The sequence below is a fragment of the Pipra filicauda genome, unplaced genomic scaffold, assembly GCF_003945595.2.
Source record: "Pipra filicauda isolate LSUMZ 115617 unplaced genomic scaffold, ASM394559v2 scaffold666_size289731_pilon, whole genome shotgun sequence".
NCBI lineage: Eukaryota > Metazoa > Chordata > Aves > Passeriformes > Pipridae > Pipra > Pipra filicauda.
The window spans coordinates 18,010-32,820 of record NW_024104827.1 but is presented as its reverse complement, the minus strand read 5'-3'; the positions used below and the strand labels follow the sequence as shown (position 1 = coordinate 32,820).

Genomic DNA, 14,811 nt, shown 5'->3' with positions numbered 1-14,811 from the left:
CCGCAGCTCCCCTCCGGCGGCCCAGCCTCGGTGACGTCATGTGTCCCTCCTCCCCGCCGGCCAATCCGGTGCCGAGCATCCCCCCAGCGGCCAATCGCGCGCGGGGGGCGGGGTCCGGTTCAGCGGCCGCGGCTGCTCCCGCGCTCCCGGCAACGGCGGCGGCCCCGGAGCGGGTCCGGGCCCGGGGCTACGGTGAGCGGGGACGGGGGGACCGGGCCCGGGGGGTCCCGGCCCCAGGGGAGGCTTCCCTCGGGGAAGGGAGGCTGCGGGGAGTGGTCCTACCCTCCCGCCGCACGTGGGGTCTGCCGGCTCCCGGCGGTCGCGTGTACGCTGTCGAGACTTGGGCGAAAAGGGCTTTCTCTTTGCTTTTATTTTATGTTTTATTAGTCAAAGCTGTTTCTCCTCCTCGCCAGCTGCGCGTCTCCCGTGGCTCCAGGCTGCACGGGCTGCACTGGCTTTGAATTTCGCTTTGCATAGAACCAGGGAACGGTTTTGTGGCTTGGAAGGGATCCGCTCATCCAGTTTCACCCCCCTGCCGTGGTTATGGGCACTTTCCGCTATCCCAGGTTGCTCCAAGCCCCGTCCAACCTGGCCTTGGGCACTTCTAGGGATGGGGCAGCCACAGCTTCTCTGGGCAACCTGTGCCCGGGCTTCGCTAGTCTCACAGGGGAGAATTCCTCCTAATATCTCATTTAAATCCCTCCTCTTTTAGTTTAAAACTGTTCCCCCTTGTCCCCCTCTGTTATAGGTGCCCCTCAAGCACTGAAAGGCCACGGTAAGTTCTCCCCGGGTGCGCCGAGGCAGCGTCTCCAAGAGAAGAGTGAGCCATCCAGCGCTAACTCCGGGGATGGAAAATGGGGCTGAGTTAGAGCTGGGACAGGAAAACGCGAACAGAAGGCCCTGAGTGAGTTGCTCACATCCAAATGCTCTAACTGGGGACGTTTGCAGGGTGGGGGGTGGGTGTGTGAGCCCCGTGATGCTGTTTTGCTTTGGCGTGTCCCGAGGATATCTTTGCCTGGAAACTGCCAGGATTAGTTGCTGCTTCTGAGACTTGTTTTACATAAGAGTTATAAATACGGAGTGGGCTGAGGACAGAGGGAGGTGAAGAGGGCAGCGACTGGCTGGTTACAGGCAGTGGGTGGTGATCCTGCTCTGGGCAGTCATCACTGGGGTGTTAACGCTGCCCAGACCCCTGGCAGGTACTGCAACCCCCTGGGTCTCATGAGTATAGCAGAGGAATGCTTTGTGCACTGAGTACTTGGGGGTTTTTAGGCTGAAAGGTTTGACCTTGTATTTGAGCAGCAGGTCACAGTCCCCTCTGTGCTGGCACTGGCATCTGGCCCCACACACAGTGGTGGGAGGCTCGTGCTGACCAAAGGTGGCCATGCAGAGCCACAGTTGGGGATGTTTGGGGTGAGGCAATTAAAGTCTAAGTGCCTAAACCTGTGCTGGATGGGTTGCAAGGGCCCAGCTGTGCTGTGGTCTACGAGTTAAATAACGAAGCAATGGGCTACAGGTGGGATGTGTTAAATTAGGACCCTTTTGCAGCTTCTGGAGTGTTCTCTGAGAAGGTGGGAGAGGTGAAGGTAAGTAGGGAGAAGCTGCCTTGTCCCTGGGCAGTGCTGATCCAGCCCTGAGACTTCTCTCAAAGCTGAGCTCTGGGAAAGCTGCTTGCTTTCTCTTCCTTCCCTTTCTCTTTTCAGCTTATTTTTTTTTTTACCTGCTTAAAAAGTGCCTGAAGCAAATGTTCATCTCCTCTGTAGAAACTCGGAGGCCTGGGGGATCTGATTATAACTTTGTGCTGCTTCAGCTCTGCTCCTTGTTTCTGCAGCCCCTGGAAGTGTGTGTGGAAGCTCTTTGATTTGGTTTTGCTGCGTGTGCTGCAGATGGAAGGGCTCTGCCATGTGCTGGGGGACAGGGAACCTTCATTTCTGAGGGCAGCTGTGACTTTGTGTTGCTTCCTTCTCGCCCCCAGGTGTGGGAGCCATGGAGAGGGGACTCGTGGCAGGGGCCCTGCGCATCGGGAACCAGCTCATTCTGGAAGAAGACTACAACGATTCCTACGTTCCTGATGAGCAAGGTGAGTGCTGCCTGTCCTCCTGGGAGCTGGGAGAAGGGATTCAGGCACACAGGTCACTTCTAGGTGTATTCAGAGAGCGGGAACTGGGGAGGGTGTGGGTGGAGAGGGTAAAATACGTGGAATTTCGCAGAAGACAGGGCTGAAAAATGAGTTCTTTGTTTGCTATGGACACACGGGACTGTGCTGGTGGCTTTGAGCAGCTTTGTTTTGGATTTTCCAGTGTGCTCCCTGCTATAGCTGGGAGGGTGGCTCTTCTGTGTAGTGGCTGGTGTAGACTGTCTTCACAGATTCCTCTCGTGTTTTCCTAGAAATCCGGAACTTTGCACCGATAATCGGGATTGACCCCGAGAAGGAGTCAGAGCTGCTGTGGCTGGCCAGGGAGTGCCTGGTGGCCCCGTTACCCCCTGACTGGAAGCCCTGGTGAGACTCTGGCTGCAGCTGTCCTGGGTGGTTCCCAGTCACAGGACAAGGGGGAATGGCTTCAAACTGACAGAGAGGAGTTTAGGTTGGATATCAGGGAAAAATTCTTCCCTGTGAGGGTGGGGAGGCCCTGGCACGGGGAAGCAGCTGTGGCTGCCCCATCCCTGGAAGTGTCCAAGGCCAGGTTTGGTGGAGTTCTGAGCAACCTGGTGTAGTGGAAGGTGTCCCTGCCCATGGCAGGAGGGAGGATGTTTAAGGTCCTTTCCAACCCAAACCAGTCTATGATTCCTGGTGTTTCCTGTCCTTCCTCTCTGTGTGCTGCCCCAGCATTCTGGTGGTGAGGAGGAGAGATATTTTACCACAGTATTTTACTTCCTGTGGCTGAGGGAGCTCAGGGCTTTTTGGGGTGGCAGAAGAAGGGGGGGAAAACTGTTGGGAAAGCTTGATAAGGTCATGAGCATCCTAGGAGGGGCTGCTTCCCCACACTGATGTATTCTTGGCCTCTTGGAGGCTTCATGCTCCTCTTCCCTGAGCTCCAGGTGGTCGGGCCACCCAGCAAGGATGTTCTGGCCTGTGCAGCTGTGTTTTTATGTGCTCTTCCATCTTTTCACGCTGGTTTTTGCCGTGCAGCCAAGACACCACTGGTGATGTGTATTACTTCAACTTTGCAACGGGCCAGTCCATGTGGGAGCACCCCTGTGATGAGCAGTACAGGGAGCTGGTGATCCGGGAGAGGGAGAAGCTGCTGGCACAGGGCAGCCTGAGGAAGGAGAAGAAAGAGAAGAAGCAGAAGAAAGAAAAGAAAGAGAAGAAGGAGAAGAAGGACAAGAAGGAGAAGCAGTCGCTGAAGCAAACCCCTGTGAGTAGACTCTGCTTGTGGTGCTTCTGGGGAGGGCTGGGCAGAGGGGACACAAAGGGCTTTCTGAACTCAAACCCAGGTGATGGGCAGTAAATCAAGTGAGTTGGCAACACTGAATACAAAATCACCTTTAATTTGGGCTATAAGGCTCTTTGTAGTAAGCACACTGTGAAGTTGGTCTTTTCCCTGGAGGTCCCGCAGTCTAAACTGAGGGGGAATGGCTTATTCAGCTCTCTGCAGCTTAGTTTTGATTGCTGAATCTCGAGTCCCAGGGTGGGTTGGTTAAGGTGATATAAGAAACCACAAGTTGCAGTCAGCTCTCCTTCATCCGTGGCCAGCACCTTGAGAAGTGGACTCTATTCCCTCTTAAATGGAAGAAAAATGGGAGAAAGTTTGAACTGCCTCTTCCACACGGGAGGAGGAGCATTCCCAGTGGTTACTGGCCCGTGGCTTTGCAGGTCTGAGCACAGCTGGGTGGCTGTACCTGTGTCTTAGGACACTGAAGCGACTTACAGGTGTGATGGAACCCATCTGTAATTGTAATTTTCTCCTTCCTCTGGGAATAGCTCAACCATTTTGCTCAGTTTTGCCCAAAATTTTCCCTCTGTTGCCTATCACAGATCCTGCCTTCACCTGGGGAGGACATTCCAGGTTGTTTTGTCTTTGTCCATAAGTAATGGCCTCAATTTAATAAGAACTTACCGAATCTCTTGTTCTGAAGACAAAAATGAACTGAAAGGTCACTGTGTGTAGCATTAATGGATTGCTGTGCTCTGCTGGTGCCCAGCTGTGGCTCCACTGAGTTGCCAGTTCAGGTTTCTCATTACCAGTGTGGTAGTTCTCAGGCAGCTGATAAGAACTATAAATAACAGATAAACTGTAGATTATCCCAAAAGTTTTAATTAACCTGATGGAAGCACATTTGTCTCTGCTGAAGGACAGTGAACATTCTTTGTTCTGTACGTGTGGTTAGTGGCCATCTGTAGAAAATAATTAGTTTAAGCCCAGAGTGTGATTTATTCTGTTACCATTGCTGTGGTGATGACATCCCCCTGTCCCCATCCATCAGTGAATTAACTCTGATTTCAGTCTGGAATCCTGTGTAGGCACAGGGACTCTGGTTTCTGAAAACACACGTGCTCTGCTGAAGCACCAGCCCTTGGTTGTAGTGCTGTGCCACAGGGAAAACCCTGGAGTGCCACAAGTAAAACCCTGGCATACATGTGCTTCTGGTTTAACCTGTGCTGGGTGAGACTCCTGGGATGGGGAATTCCATGCTGTCCAACAGGATGGTCACATTTCTGGGTGATGATAACTTGGGGTGTGAGCATGCATTGCTCAGAGGTGAGGATGTGGGATGGCTCCCAGGGCTCCTGCTGCCCTCTGAAAGAAAGGAGCATTCTGGTCCCATTCAGATGGGTCTTTGGAAGGCAAAATATTCGAGTAAATCAAAGTGTGTTTCCTCCCCTGTCCCGTGTGCTGGTGGCTGTGGGGGCCCCAAGCAGGTTTTCAGCTGGGCTTGCCCAGGGGAGCCCCTCCTCCCTTTCCAAAGGGAGCTGCACACCTTTGCTCTCCTGTCAGCGAGTCCCCTCTCCTATTCCAGCCCCTGGGCCCCCACCTGGCCCCCATCCAGCTGCCCCTGGGGCCCCTCTCTCCTCTCCGTGGCCTCGCTCCGGCTCAGCCCGTCGTCCTCCGTGGCTCCGTGGGCAGCGTGGTGGACTCCGACCTGATGGCCAGGGAAGGAACTCAGGTGAGGCTCCCTCTTCCCTGGAGGGCACACTGCAGAGGCTCACGGGCGTGGGGACACTTAGAAGCTTAAAGGACAGTATTTGTGATCTTCTGCTGGCTTTGAAAGGCAGCTTTTTAGCAGAACAGCAGTATTTCTTTTCTTCTATTTCTAGGGGGCCCAGTGCTACATTAGTGCTGAGCTTTCTTCTGCTGTGTTTAGCAGATTTAAAGAAGGAATTGTTTCAATTACTGTGGGGGAAACAAAATCTATTCAGTTTGTTTTAGCAGAACTTTGGTGGGCAAGTGAAGCATGGTGAACAATACAGATAATACAGTCTAATAAACAATACTTTCACTCATCTATTTGAGAATAAAAAATTTTAAAAGAACAGTTTTCCTGATAAATGTAAGACTTACAATCATGTCAAATGATTATTTATAGAAACTGACCTTTGGGTCAATGAAACAAACCTGTTAAGTGGTAAGAAATTGATCTTTTAAAGGAAAGCAAAGCAAAGTATGTGCAAAACACACAAATAATCACCTTTACAAATAAACAAACCTGTTAAGTGGTGGGAAATTGATCTTTTAAAGGAAAGCAAAGCAAAATATGTGCAAAACACACAAATAATCACCTTCACAAATAAACAAACCTGTTAAGTGGTAAGAAATTGATCTTTTAAAGGAAAGCAAAGCAAAATATGTGCAAAACACACAAATAATCACCCTTACAAATAAACAAACTGTTAAGTGGTGGGAAATTGATCTTTTAATGGAAAGTGAAGCAATATATGTGGGAAACCTACAAATCAACACCTTCACTAAAGGTTTTCTCGCTGAGTTAAGTCTTGTCACTGGTGATATCAAATATTTTATTGTGGTCTTACCTGAATCAGTGTTTGGAGGCACAGGAGGGTTTCAGATGTGCCCCCCTAGGACAGGAGCCTCTTTGGCCTCATTAAGAACATCTCTCCCAGCTGGATGTGGCTCTGGCAGCACAAGGGTGGCAGTGAAGTCCTGAGCTCCTTCCCAGATTCCAGCAGCTGCCCAGGGTCTCAGTGGGTTTCCATCTTCCCTTTCCTGTCATCTGTCCTCTCTCTTCCCTTTCTTCTGGCCTGCACAGCTTGCAGACATCTGTAAGCCCACTGGGCACACCAGGAACCTGCTGGGCTTGCTCTGTGACGACGAGAAGATTTCCTTGGACACGGCGGCTCTGGATAAATGGAGGAACGAGGAGGACGACAGTGAAAATGAGGTAGTTTGTGTGCCTTGGCTCTCAGTGTGTGTGACAGTAACCAGAGTGCACGAAGTCTCGTGATGCTCCCCTGGTAATGGCTGCTTGACTGTGGCTGTTCCATTTGCCTCTTGGCTTTAATTTGTGCTGCATTTTCCCTGTGCTGTTTGGTGGCCAAAAAACATCTAAAACCTGTTTTCACATTGTAATCCCCCCAAATCAACACCTACCATGGTGCAATTCCAAAATGAGCTGGCTGTAGGTGTATTGCCATGGCTCTGCTGCCTTATTTCACTGCTGAGGAAGCCTCAGTTCTTCCCGTGGGATTGCAGAGGGCAGGACTCAGTTTTGGCCGTCTCCTTCTTTTAATGCTTTTAGAGTTTCCGTGGGACATCAGGACTGTTAAAAAACCTGTACTTGGATGTGGACGCCCTGGGAGGCAGCTTTGACTTCGAGGTAAGACCAGGGGTGATGGGATGGGCAGGTGAAACTGCCCTGCTGGGAGAGGAGCTGAGGCACTGCCAGCACCCAGGCAATGAGGGTGCAGGAATGGTGCCAGAGGGACAAGATTCTTGTGTCACTTAGGAACGACCTGGAGCAGGCTGAAGGACAGGAAGGCACAGCCTCGGGGCTGGGGGTGTGTGAGAAGCAGACAGTGGCCCACAGGGGGCAGTGGGGTGGGTGCTGAAGGCAGGTTTTGTGTTTGGAGGAGGATGGTTGTGGTTTGGTAGCTGGGAGTTGAGGAGACATCTTTGCACTTTGTTTCACTCCAAAGGAGAGAAAACTAAAGCCATGTAGGTGAACCAGGCAAGGTGGAGACCTGCTCTTCCAGGGAGCAGCAGGAAGAGGGTCTCGGGTCAGAGGTGCCACTGCACTGGCTGTGGGAGGAAGGCTCGAGGAGGAAGAGGCACACTTTGCTTCCATGTGTTTTTTTGGCAGTGAGTGGAGGGAGAGGGCTCATTTTCAGCTGAAGTTGCAATGGTGGCATTGGAGAAAGGAGAAGGGAATGTCCTCTGGGAATGCTCTTGCACTGTCCCTCGGTCCCACAAGGACCTTAATGTGGGCTGCACGTGGCCACTCTTCTGTGGCAACACAAAACCTGTTTTCTTTCTTCTTGCACTGGGGATAAATCCCGTGGCTGAGACACTGAGCATTCAGTGCACCCAGGGCCTTGTGCAGACACTGTGCTTTCCCTGTGCTCTGCCTTAGCTGGGATCAGGCTTAAGATGACAAGGGCACAATGGGAAGTGCGTTGTAAGCAGCTCTGCTGATTTGGCCTGACTGTTTGTGCTGACATTAATCCTTTCTCACCGCTTTGAAAATCCTGTTCCAGTATCTGAAAGGCAAATTAATTTCTTTTAAAGTGTTTTAGAGTATTTGCCTTATCCTTTTCACAGCACACAAAAATTAAGCTGTAAAGTACTTTGCTGGAGAACCCATTCGAGGTGCTGGGCAGGATCTGTGAAGGCTTATGCTAAAGTGGATGTGACAAAGAGAGCCCTGACTCTCTCATCTCCAGACAACAAGCAGCCTGTGGGGGCCCAGTTCCTCACTGAAATGTTAATGTGTGCAGGAACAAAGAGCTGTCTTGGCATGTCAGTGCCCTGGGGATGGGGCTTCAGGAATCTATTATGGAATGGCAATTGCTGCCCAACAGCCAGGCTGTTAACCCAGATGGGTGATGTCCTAGTCCTGATAAGATAGCAGTGCCCCACTGGAAAATAGAATTCTGTTGTAGTTCCATGAGATGGCAGTAGAAAAGCATTCCTGGGAGCGAGGCTCAGACTGTTCCTGAGCCACTCTCCAGCTTCCTCGCAAAACAGAGCAAAGGGTTTGTGTAGCAAGTCCTACGGGGGGAAGTCTAGGCAGCAATGGGTGAATTAATGAAAAAACTGACTTCGTGTAGCCCGTGGTCAGGGTTGAGGGTCTGTATTCAAAGGAAATATGTGGTTTTAGTGACTTGCAGAGATGGGATGTTGGGTGAGTGGAGGCAGCATGGGAGTGTCTGGGAAGAGAGGGAGGAGAGGTGGATGTTCCCCCCTCAGTGGGCATTTCTGGAGCAAGGAATGGGTTAACTGGGGCAAAGGCACTTAAAATGAAACCCAGGTCAGATGCTGGAGAACTTGGGGTGTAAGGTGTGTGCAGTAGTCTGAATGTCCCCTTGGAAAGAGGGTCTCTCCCAGAGCTCAGTGTGCTCGGCTGCCTGTGGGGTCAGCTCTCCCCTGGACCTGCTTTCCTGCCTTCTGGCACCCTGAGTCCTCCCTGCAGGCATGGGAGACTCTTCCCTAAAATACAAAAGGGCTTGGGGATAGTGCTGGAAGGGACAAGAGGAGAAATAGGTCTGGCAGCACCTCTGGGTGCCTGGGGAGAGTCCTGTGCCAGCAGAAACATCCCTGTGGCAGTGCTGGCACCTTGGCATCAGTCTCTGGGTAAATGCTGGGAATCAGGGGGGTCCTTTGTGTTGGGAAATTACCATTCCTGACTTCTTTACTAGCTGGAGGGTGAAAGGGGGCTGCCTCTGCACATGAACATAGAGCAGTAGAGCTGGTGCGTTCCCACAGGGATGTAGTGCAGGAAGCAGTGCTGCTGCTTCCCAGGAAACACATCCCTGGGATACCAGCACAGGGCTGACTGGTGTGGGGGGAGGAATGGCTGCTGGGTGTGTAGCCTTGCTGTCCCCTGTGCTGGGGGAGTGTGGAGATACAGCTCACAGGGAGTCTGGAACTGGGAAGGGTCTGGGAAGAGTGTCACAGTGTGTGACTCTCCCAGCTTGGAAAGGTGGCTTGGGCACTTCTGCAAGTGGCTGTGTCACCCCCTCCTTCAGGAGAACAGCGAGGCAGAGCAGGAGAACCCCAGCAGCCCGTTGGCTGATGGTGCTGATCCCCCTGGAGCTGCTCCCCAGCACCCCGGGAGTCCTGTGGAGGATGCTGGCAGCCTGGCAGAGGTGATGGTGGCTCTGGCATCTCCCTCCTGCTTGCACAGTGTCACTGAGCTTTTGCATGCAGTAGGCAGCTTCTAGTGTTGTGGTTGCATCTGGTGGCTGCTTGTCTTGTTTCTTTTGCTGGTTAAAGTGTTATGTGCATGGAGAGAGGTGTAAACGTAAAATCCAAGGGCAAACACTGCCCAGATATGAGCTGTGGCATTCCTAACCCCCTCTCTGTGCCTGAGAACAGCCTGGAATCAGGGAGCAGGAAGGGAGCACATCACCCTTCAAAGTTATTCTCCATGCAGTATGAGGTTTGTTTCCCAATTTTTCCTTTTAAAGGTAGAAAAAATGTGACATTTGTTGTACTCTCACGTTCAGCATGGTAAAGTGCAAGGGTGGCAGGTCATCCTTCTTTCTGAGTTGAGTTGGACGGAGTTTTGGTGGGTGCTGTTTATCCTGACTGTTCACTTCTGGATCACATGTCTTTCCCAAACCTGGTCCTGTTGGTATCAATGTGCTTTTCTCCAGACTTATGACAATCACTGGGAGTAATGGTTTGATAGGCAGGAATTTCCCATCCTTTAGTGCCACTCAGTGCACGTAAAACATGTTGCAGCTTGTGAAAAGATCAGTGAAAGCCAATTATGACCCAACTGACTTGTCCCAGCTCTGAAATCCATAGAAAATCCATAGTCTGTTGCAGGAGGAAAACCTCCCTCCTCTTCTTCCACCTGTGTCTCTGGCTGGCACAGTTCCCTCTTCTGGAGAGTTGCATTTGTGATCATCAAGGTGTAACATTAACAAAAGTTTTTGTCTATAACTGTTCTTAAAATAGGATTCTACCAGCTAAAGAAATTATTCTGGGATATTTTAGTAACTGAAGTGAACTTGCCTGGAGAGAAACCCTGTTGTGTGCACAGTATTAGTGCTACACTGCTCTGTTCTGTTGTGCCTGTGCACTTTTCAAGCATCAAAATCCAGCTTGGTCTCATGTGGGATATCCTGGATGCTGTCAGGTCTCCTGGTGGGGTGTCCTCAAGAGAACTCTAAAGCAAGTCTGTCCAAGAGGAGCCTACCTTTCCAGCCACCCTAATCCCCAGATAAAAGGAAGCACCATGAGAGCTCCTCCACTGGAGCAGCCCTAAAGAAATGGCCCTTGCACACCTTTCTTTGGGTTTTGATGTCACCAAGGCCTTCCCAGAGCCTGGAGGGTGACTCTGGGGACCTCTGCCAGCCAGGCACTGCTCTGCACAGGGGCCACGAGCTGTCCCTCAGCACAGGGAGTTACGGGTGAGGCTCAGAACTGCAGGTTTTTTGGGAAGGGCCCGGTGATTGGATTTCCCTGGCCTCTCCAGCCGTGATGGATGGCTCCCCCGGCCCCAAGGAGAAGGTCTCACAGACAAATGGCACGCCAGGGAACGTGCCCCAGCTCTGGGCCTGGAGCTGCCGGCGTTCCAGCGGCACTGGGATAAAAATACCCCGTTAAAATATGCGCTGGGCGTCGGGAACGCGCCGTGCGCGGGGTGAGGGATGTTTGACGAGACACCGCGGCATTAATAAAACAGTGAGGAAGTGGGACGTGCGAGCAGGGCTGTTTGCATGCTGATGAGGGAACCTTCTCCTGCTCCCTCCTGGCTATTCCGCTCTCCACAGTGGGTGTTGTGGCGTCCCTGCTGCTGGGAGAGGCAGTGGAGCCTTTGGGTGACTAGGCTTTAATTTGGGGTTGCTTTTCTCCCCAGGCCAGTGGGTTCTGCCATCTCTCAACCTCCTGTGTTAGTCACAGGCTTGTTCTGAGCTTCAGTCAGTGCCCACCTTCAAGTCTGTACTGCTGGAAGGTGGGATGATGATCCTGCCTACTGTTCTCTGCTTAAAACATGAGACAGAAGTAGAATGACCAGTCTCTAATGGGAATGGCCAGTCTCTAATGGGAATGTCTCTAACTCATTCCCATCTCTTACTGAACAGATCTGATGTGGAAGCATAAATGGGTCTGCTGAGGAGCACATTGGGTGCTGCCCACTCTTGTCCACTGAGACCCTGTGAATAAAAAAACAACAGATGAAAAAACCTAAGTGAGAGCCCAAGAAATGAATGAGGTTATCTCAATGAGGTCCCTTGTTTTGGAATGGGACTGTGTGAAAAGAAGTCAAACAGGTCTCAAAGTCACCCAAAGCTTTGTGATTTTTTTTTTTTTTGCTGCTTGCTGTAGGAGAGCCTGTGCTATTCCTGACCCCTGCGTCCCCCCAGAGAGAATGTTGTGGCTATAATTGTGTTTGACTTGCTGCCTAGAAGGAATCTTTAAAATCAAGACATGCCGAAGAAGTGCAAGAGTCTTCCTTGGATTCTGATGCTGCGTGCCCTCCATCTCCAGTTCAAATCCTTCCTGGAGATGCTGACAGCAGCCTGTCTGGCCAGAACAAGGAGGACTCTGGTGGGGAACTTGCTGGGGATGAGGTACTGGACAAAGATGATGTTGAGGTGGAAGGTGACGTCCCTGCAGCTGAGGAGCTGCCCCAGTCTGTGGGGGAAAGGAGCACAGCAAGGATGGATGTGCCCAGTGGTCCTGGGCAGCCTGGAGCTGCTCCTGCAGCTGTGGAAGATGCCGAGGCAGATGAGCTGGGGAGCCTGGCTGCCACTGCTGACACCGTGTCCTGTGGAGAAAAGATGGTGGATGAAGTGAGGGAAGAAGCAGCAGCTGATCCAAAAACAGAGAGCAGGCTGGATGCTGGTGAAGTAAGAGACCTGCCTGCATGGTTTGGGGTTGGTGTTGGCTCTTCCTGTCGTCTCCTCAGGCCCTGACTCAGGAAAGCCCTTGGGACACTGCCTCATTTTCTGTGGAGCCAGTGCAAGTGCTTTCCTGGTCAGCAGGGTGTTCCTGGGGGGGCACAAAGTGCTCTGAATTCCCAGACTGGCGTTCCAGGATCGAGCTAGGCAATCATTCTCTCCTGCACGCACCAAATGCTGTCCAAAGCCACTGACAGGCAAAACCTTCAACTGCGAGGCGTGTTTTGAGTCTTGGAGGAGGAACAATCTCAGGTTCCAGCGCTGCCGTCTGTCCTGAGCGAGCAGGTTTGAGGATGGAGCTCACGCCGAGCCCAGCTGTCCGCGCTGCTTTGTTTCCCTCCTTCTGTTGTTTCTCTCAGCTTGTGCAGCGCTGGGGCAGGGCTGTGAAGTGAGTGCCAGCCGCCAGATCCGCGGCGGACGCGACGGGAGCTGCGAGGTCGGAGCGGGGAAGGAAGGAGCCCTGGGGCTGGCTCTGGAGCTCTCCTCTGAGCACAGAACCTCCCAGCCTGCCCGCTCTGGGAGGAGAACTGGCCACAGACCAGGGGGGGTTGGGTTTGCAGCCTGACAGGAGGCACCGAGTGTCACAGTGGCCTGACCCCGCAGCTGGGCTGCCAGACAGGCACTGTCTGCTCGTGGTGGTACTCCAGAATAGGATCTGAGTTAGAGTATGGGCTCTGATGAATGATCTCTTTCCAATCTGGCTGCCTTCCTGCTGATTTTGATGATTTCTCTAGTTCATTGATGCGTGATGTCTGTAAGAAATGATAAACCACAAAGCCGAGCCTGGAAAAACATGCTCTGTCCTGAAGAGCTTAGAGCTGAAAGCATTGCTTTTCCAAACCCTTCCCTGGGTGCTTCTGCACCTGAGTTGTCCTGCTGAAGTCAACAGGGCCACGGGGTGTTCCCATTGAACAGTGGCTTCATGATGGTGAGAACGTAGCAGCCCTCACTGCACTTAGGCACAGCAAGATGAGCTTTTAAAGTGCTTTTAAGAGACCCTGGTACTGTTCTGGTGGTGGGCTGGGAGCTCTAAGAGCCGCAGACATCCTTGCAGATGAAGAGGGAAGCAAGTGCCTTTTATCAGGGGTGTTTGAAGAGCACTTCTCTGCCCTCCCCAGTCCCATCTCCTGCCCCTACCTGTGGTGTTTTGTGCTTGTCTTGTGGATCGTACCCTTAGTGTCTGGTTCAGTCACCTCGTGTTTCCCGTGTTACAGAGGGGACAGATTTGTGTTCCCAGTGCCAGTTGTGGTGTTGGGAGTGCCCAGGTGAAGCTGCAGGGGTAAGACATGTACAGGCTGTAACGTGCATTCTCCTCTCAGCTTTCAAAGGCGTCGGAGATCAGTGGGGAGGACCTGCATGTCTCCAATGGCTCCAACAGGGAGCTGGCTCAGCCTCTGGTGAGTCACCAAAACTCCCTGTCCCTTGGGCGTGGGGCTTCAGGTTCCTCTGGGATGGTGCAGCCAGGGAGTGCTGTGCCTGCCTCTTGCAGTGCCCTCACAGCTGTGGCACAGGCCAGCAGTGTCACCCTGTCCCTCGCAGATTGGGGCTGTGGGTGAGGCAGAATCCCTGGAAAAGTAGGTCACGTAGAGCTGGGACTGTGCTCAGATAATTGCAAAAAGGAAAATAATAAGCAGGGTAAAAATTGTGCTTTAAGGGACTCGGCAGCTTTTGCTTAGGGGGGTGTGTGTGGCTGGGAGACCTGGCTCTGGAGGGTGCCTGTGGGAGGGCAGGCAGGAGAGAAGCCCTGAGATGGGGGGAGATGCCCATCAGCATCTCTTCATCTCCACAGGAAGCTGCCATTGCCATCTGCCAGTGGGAGCAGAGGCAGCATGGCCAGCAAATGGCTGAGAATATTATTTATCGGGGTTGGTACAAGCCTGTGTTGGCAAGTGGCTCTGCCTTGTGCAGTGCTTGCCCACGGGCACGTGTGTGCACACACTGCCCTGTGCAGCCAAGTGCAAGGACCCCCACAGACTCTGCCAGGAGGGAGGATTGTCTTGGAAGATGAACAGCCTGTGGGAGCTGACTTTTAGGAAAAAATGAGAGGAAATGAATAGTATCATAAAGGGGAGCAGCGGAGGCTGGGGGAAGACGTGTGCCCTTTGGATGTACCACGTGTCACCCCTGCCTGCTGTGGCCAAAGTGGAAGGGTGCACTGGGAGTGTGGCAGAGCTCTCAGTCCCACAGTGTCCTCTCTGTGTGGCATTGATGTCCCTGGACCCCACAGGGAGGGTTTCCTTAGGGACCCAGTGAAGGGAACTGCTGCTGAGCTGCTGTCAGTGGGTGGGGATTCCAAGCCACGGCAGGATTTTGGTCTCAGGATCTCTGGCAAACCCTGTGTGTTCTCATCAGACACTGATCCTTTTCTGCTTTCTTCTTTAGGTGTTGGGCTTCCAGAACCAGCTTCCTGAGGAAGTACTGGAAGCTCCTGTCTTAGGCAGCCCTGTGTGCAAGGTGAGCTCTGTGTGTGTGATCAGGGGTGATCTGTGAACAGGCAGGTGAAATACTGGGGTGAGATGCACCACCAGTGTGATGCTGTCAGTGTGAAGGCTCTGCAGAGGTGAACAGTGAGGTATCAGGGATCAGAGCAGCACTACCAGGGCACTGTTTTTGCTGCAGAGATGAGGTACACGAAGCTACATAAAGAACATAAACCTTGAGTAGGGGATGGCTTCAGGGGTGCACACGTGCAGGCTCCCCTGTGTGCTTTCCCTGCCCCAGTGAGTGTCAATAAATGGCTTTCCTGGGGAAAGATGGAAGTAGAGTCTATTTTACTTTCT

General features: G+C 52.4%; 1 protein-coding gene across 6 annotated transcripts in view; it reads left to right on the top strand.

Annotated features, from left to right (window-relative positions):
• The first annotated feature begins 99 nt into the window (after window positions 1-99).
• Window positions 100-14,811, top strand: part of CEP164 (centrosomal protein 164) — a 32,514-nt gene continuing 17,802 nt past the window's right edge. For 3 of the 6 annotated variants that reach the window (XM_027739276.2, XM_027739273.2, XM_039388557.1), the window contains exons 1-12: window positions 100-192; window positions 749-904; window positions 1,976-2,080; window positions 2,389-2,500; window positions 3,131-3,359; window positions 4,963-5,109; window positions 6,211-6,342; window positions 6,700-6,777; window positions 9,146-9,265; window positions 11,537-11,980; window positions 13,351-13,428; window positions 14,414-14,485. In XM_027739276.2, the coding sequence (XP_027595077.1) occupies window positions 1,987-2,080; window positions 2,389-2,500; window positions 3,131-3,359; window positions 4,963-5,109; window positions 6,211-6,342; window positions 6,700-6,777; window positions 9,146-9,265; window positions 11,537-11,980; window positions 13,351-13,428; window positions 14,414-14,485 (1,506 nt within the window). In that variant the 5' untranslated portion in view covers window positions 100-192; window positions 749-904; window positions 1,976-1,986. The remainder of the gene's footprint in view (window positions 193-748; window positions 905-1,975; window positions 2,081-2,388; window positions 2,501-3,130; window positions 3,360-4,962; window positions 5,110-6,210; window positions 6,343-6,699; window positions 6,778-9,145; window positions 9,266-11,536; window positions 11,981-13,350; window positions 13,429-14,413; window positions 14,486-14,811) is intronic. The other 3 variants (XM_027739277.2, XM_039388558.1, XM_027739275.2) reach the window with 2 other exon arrangements.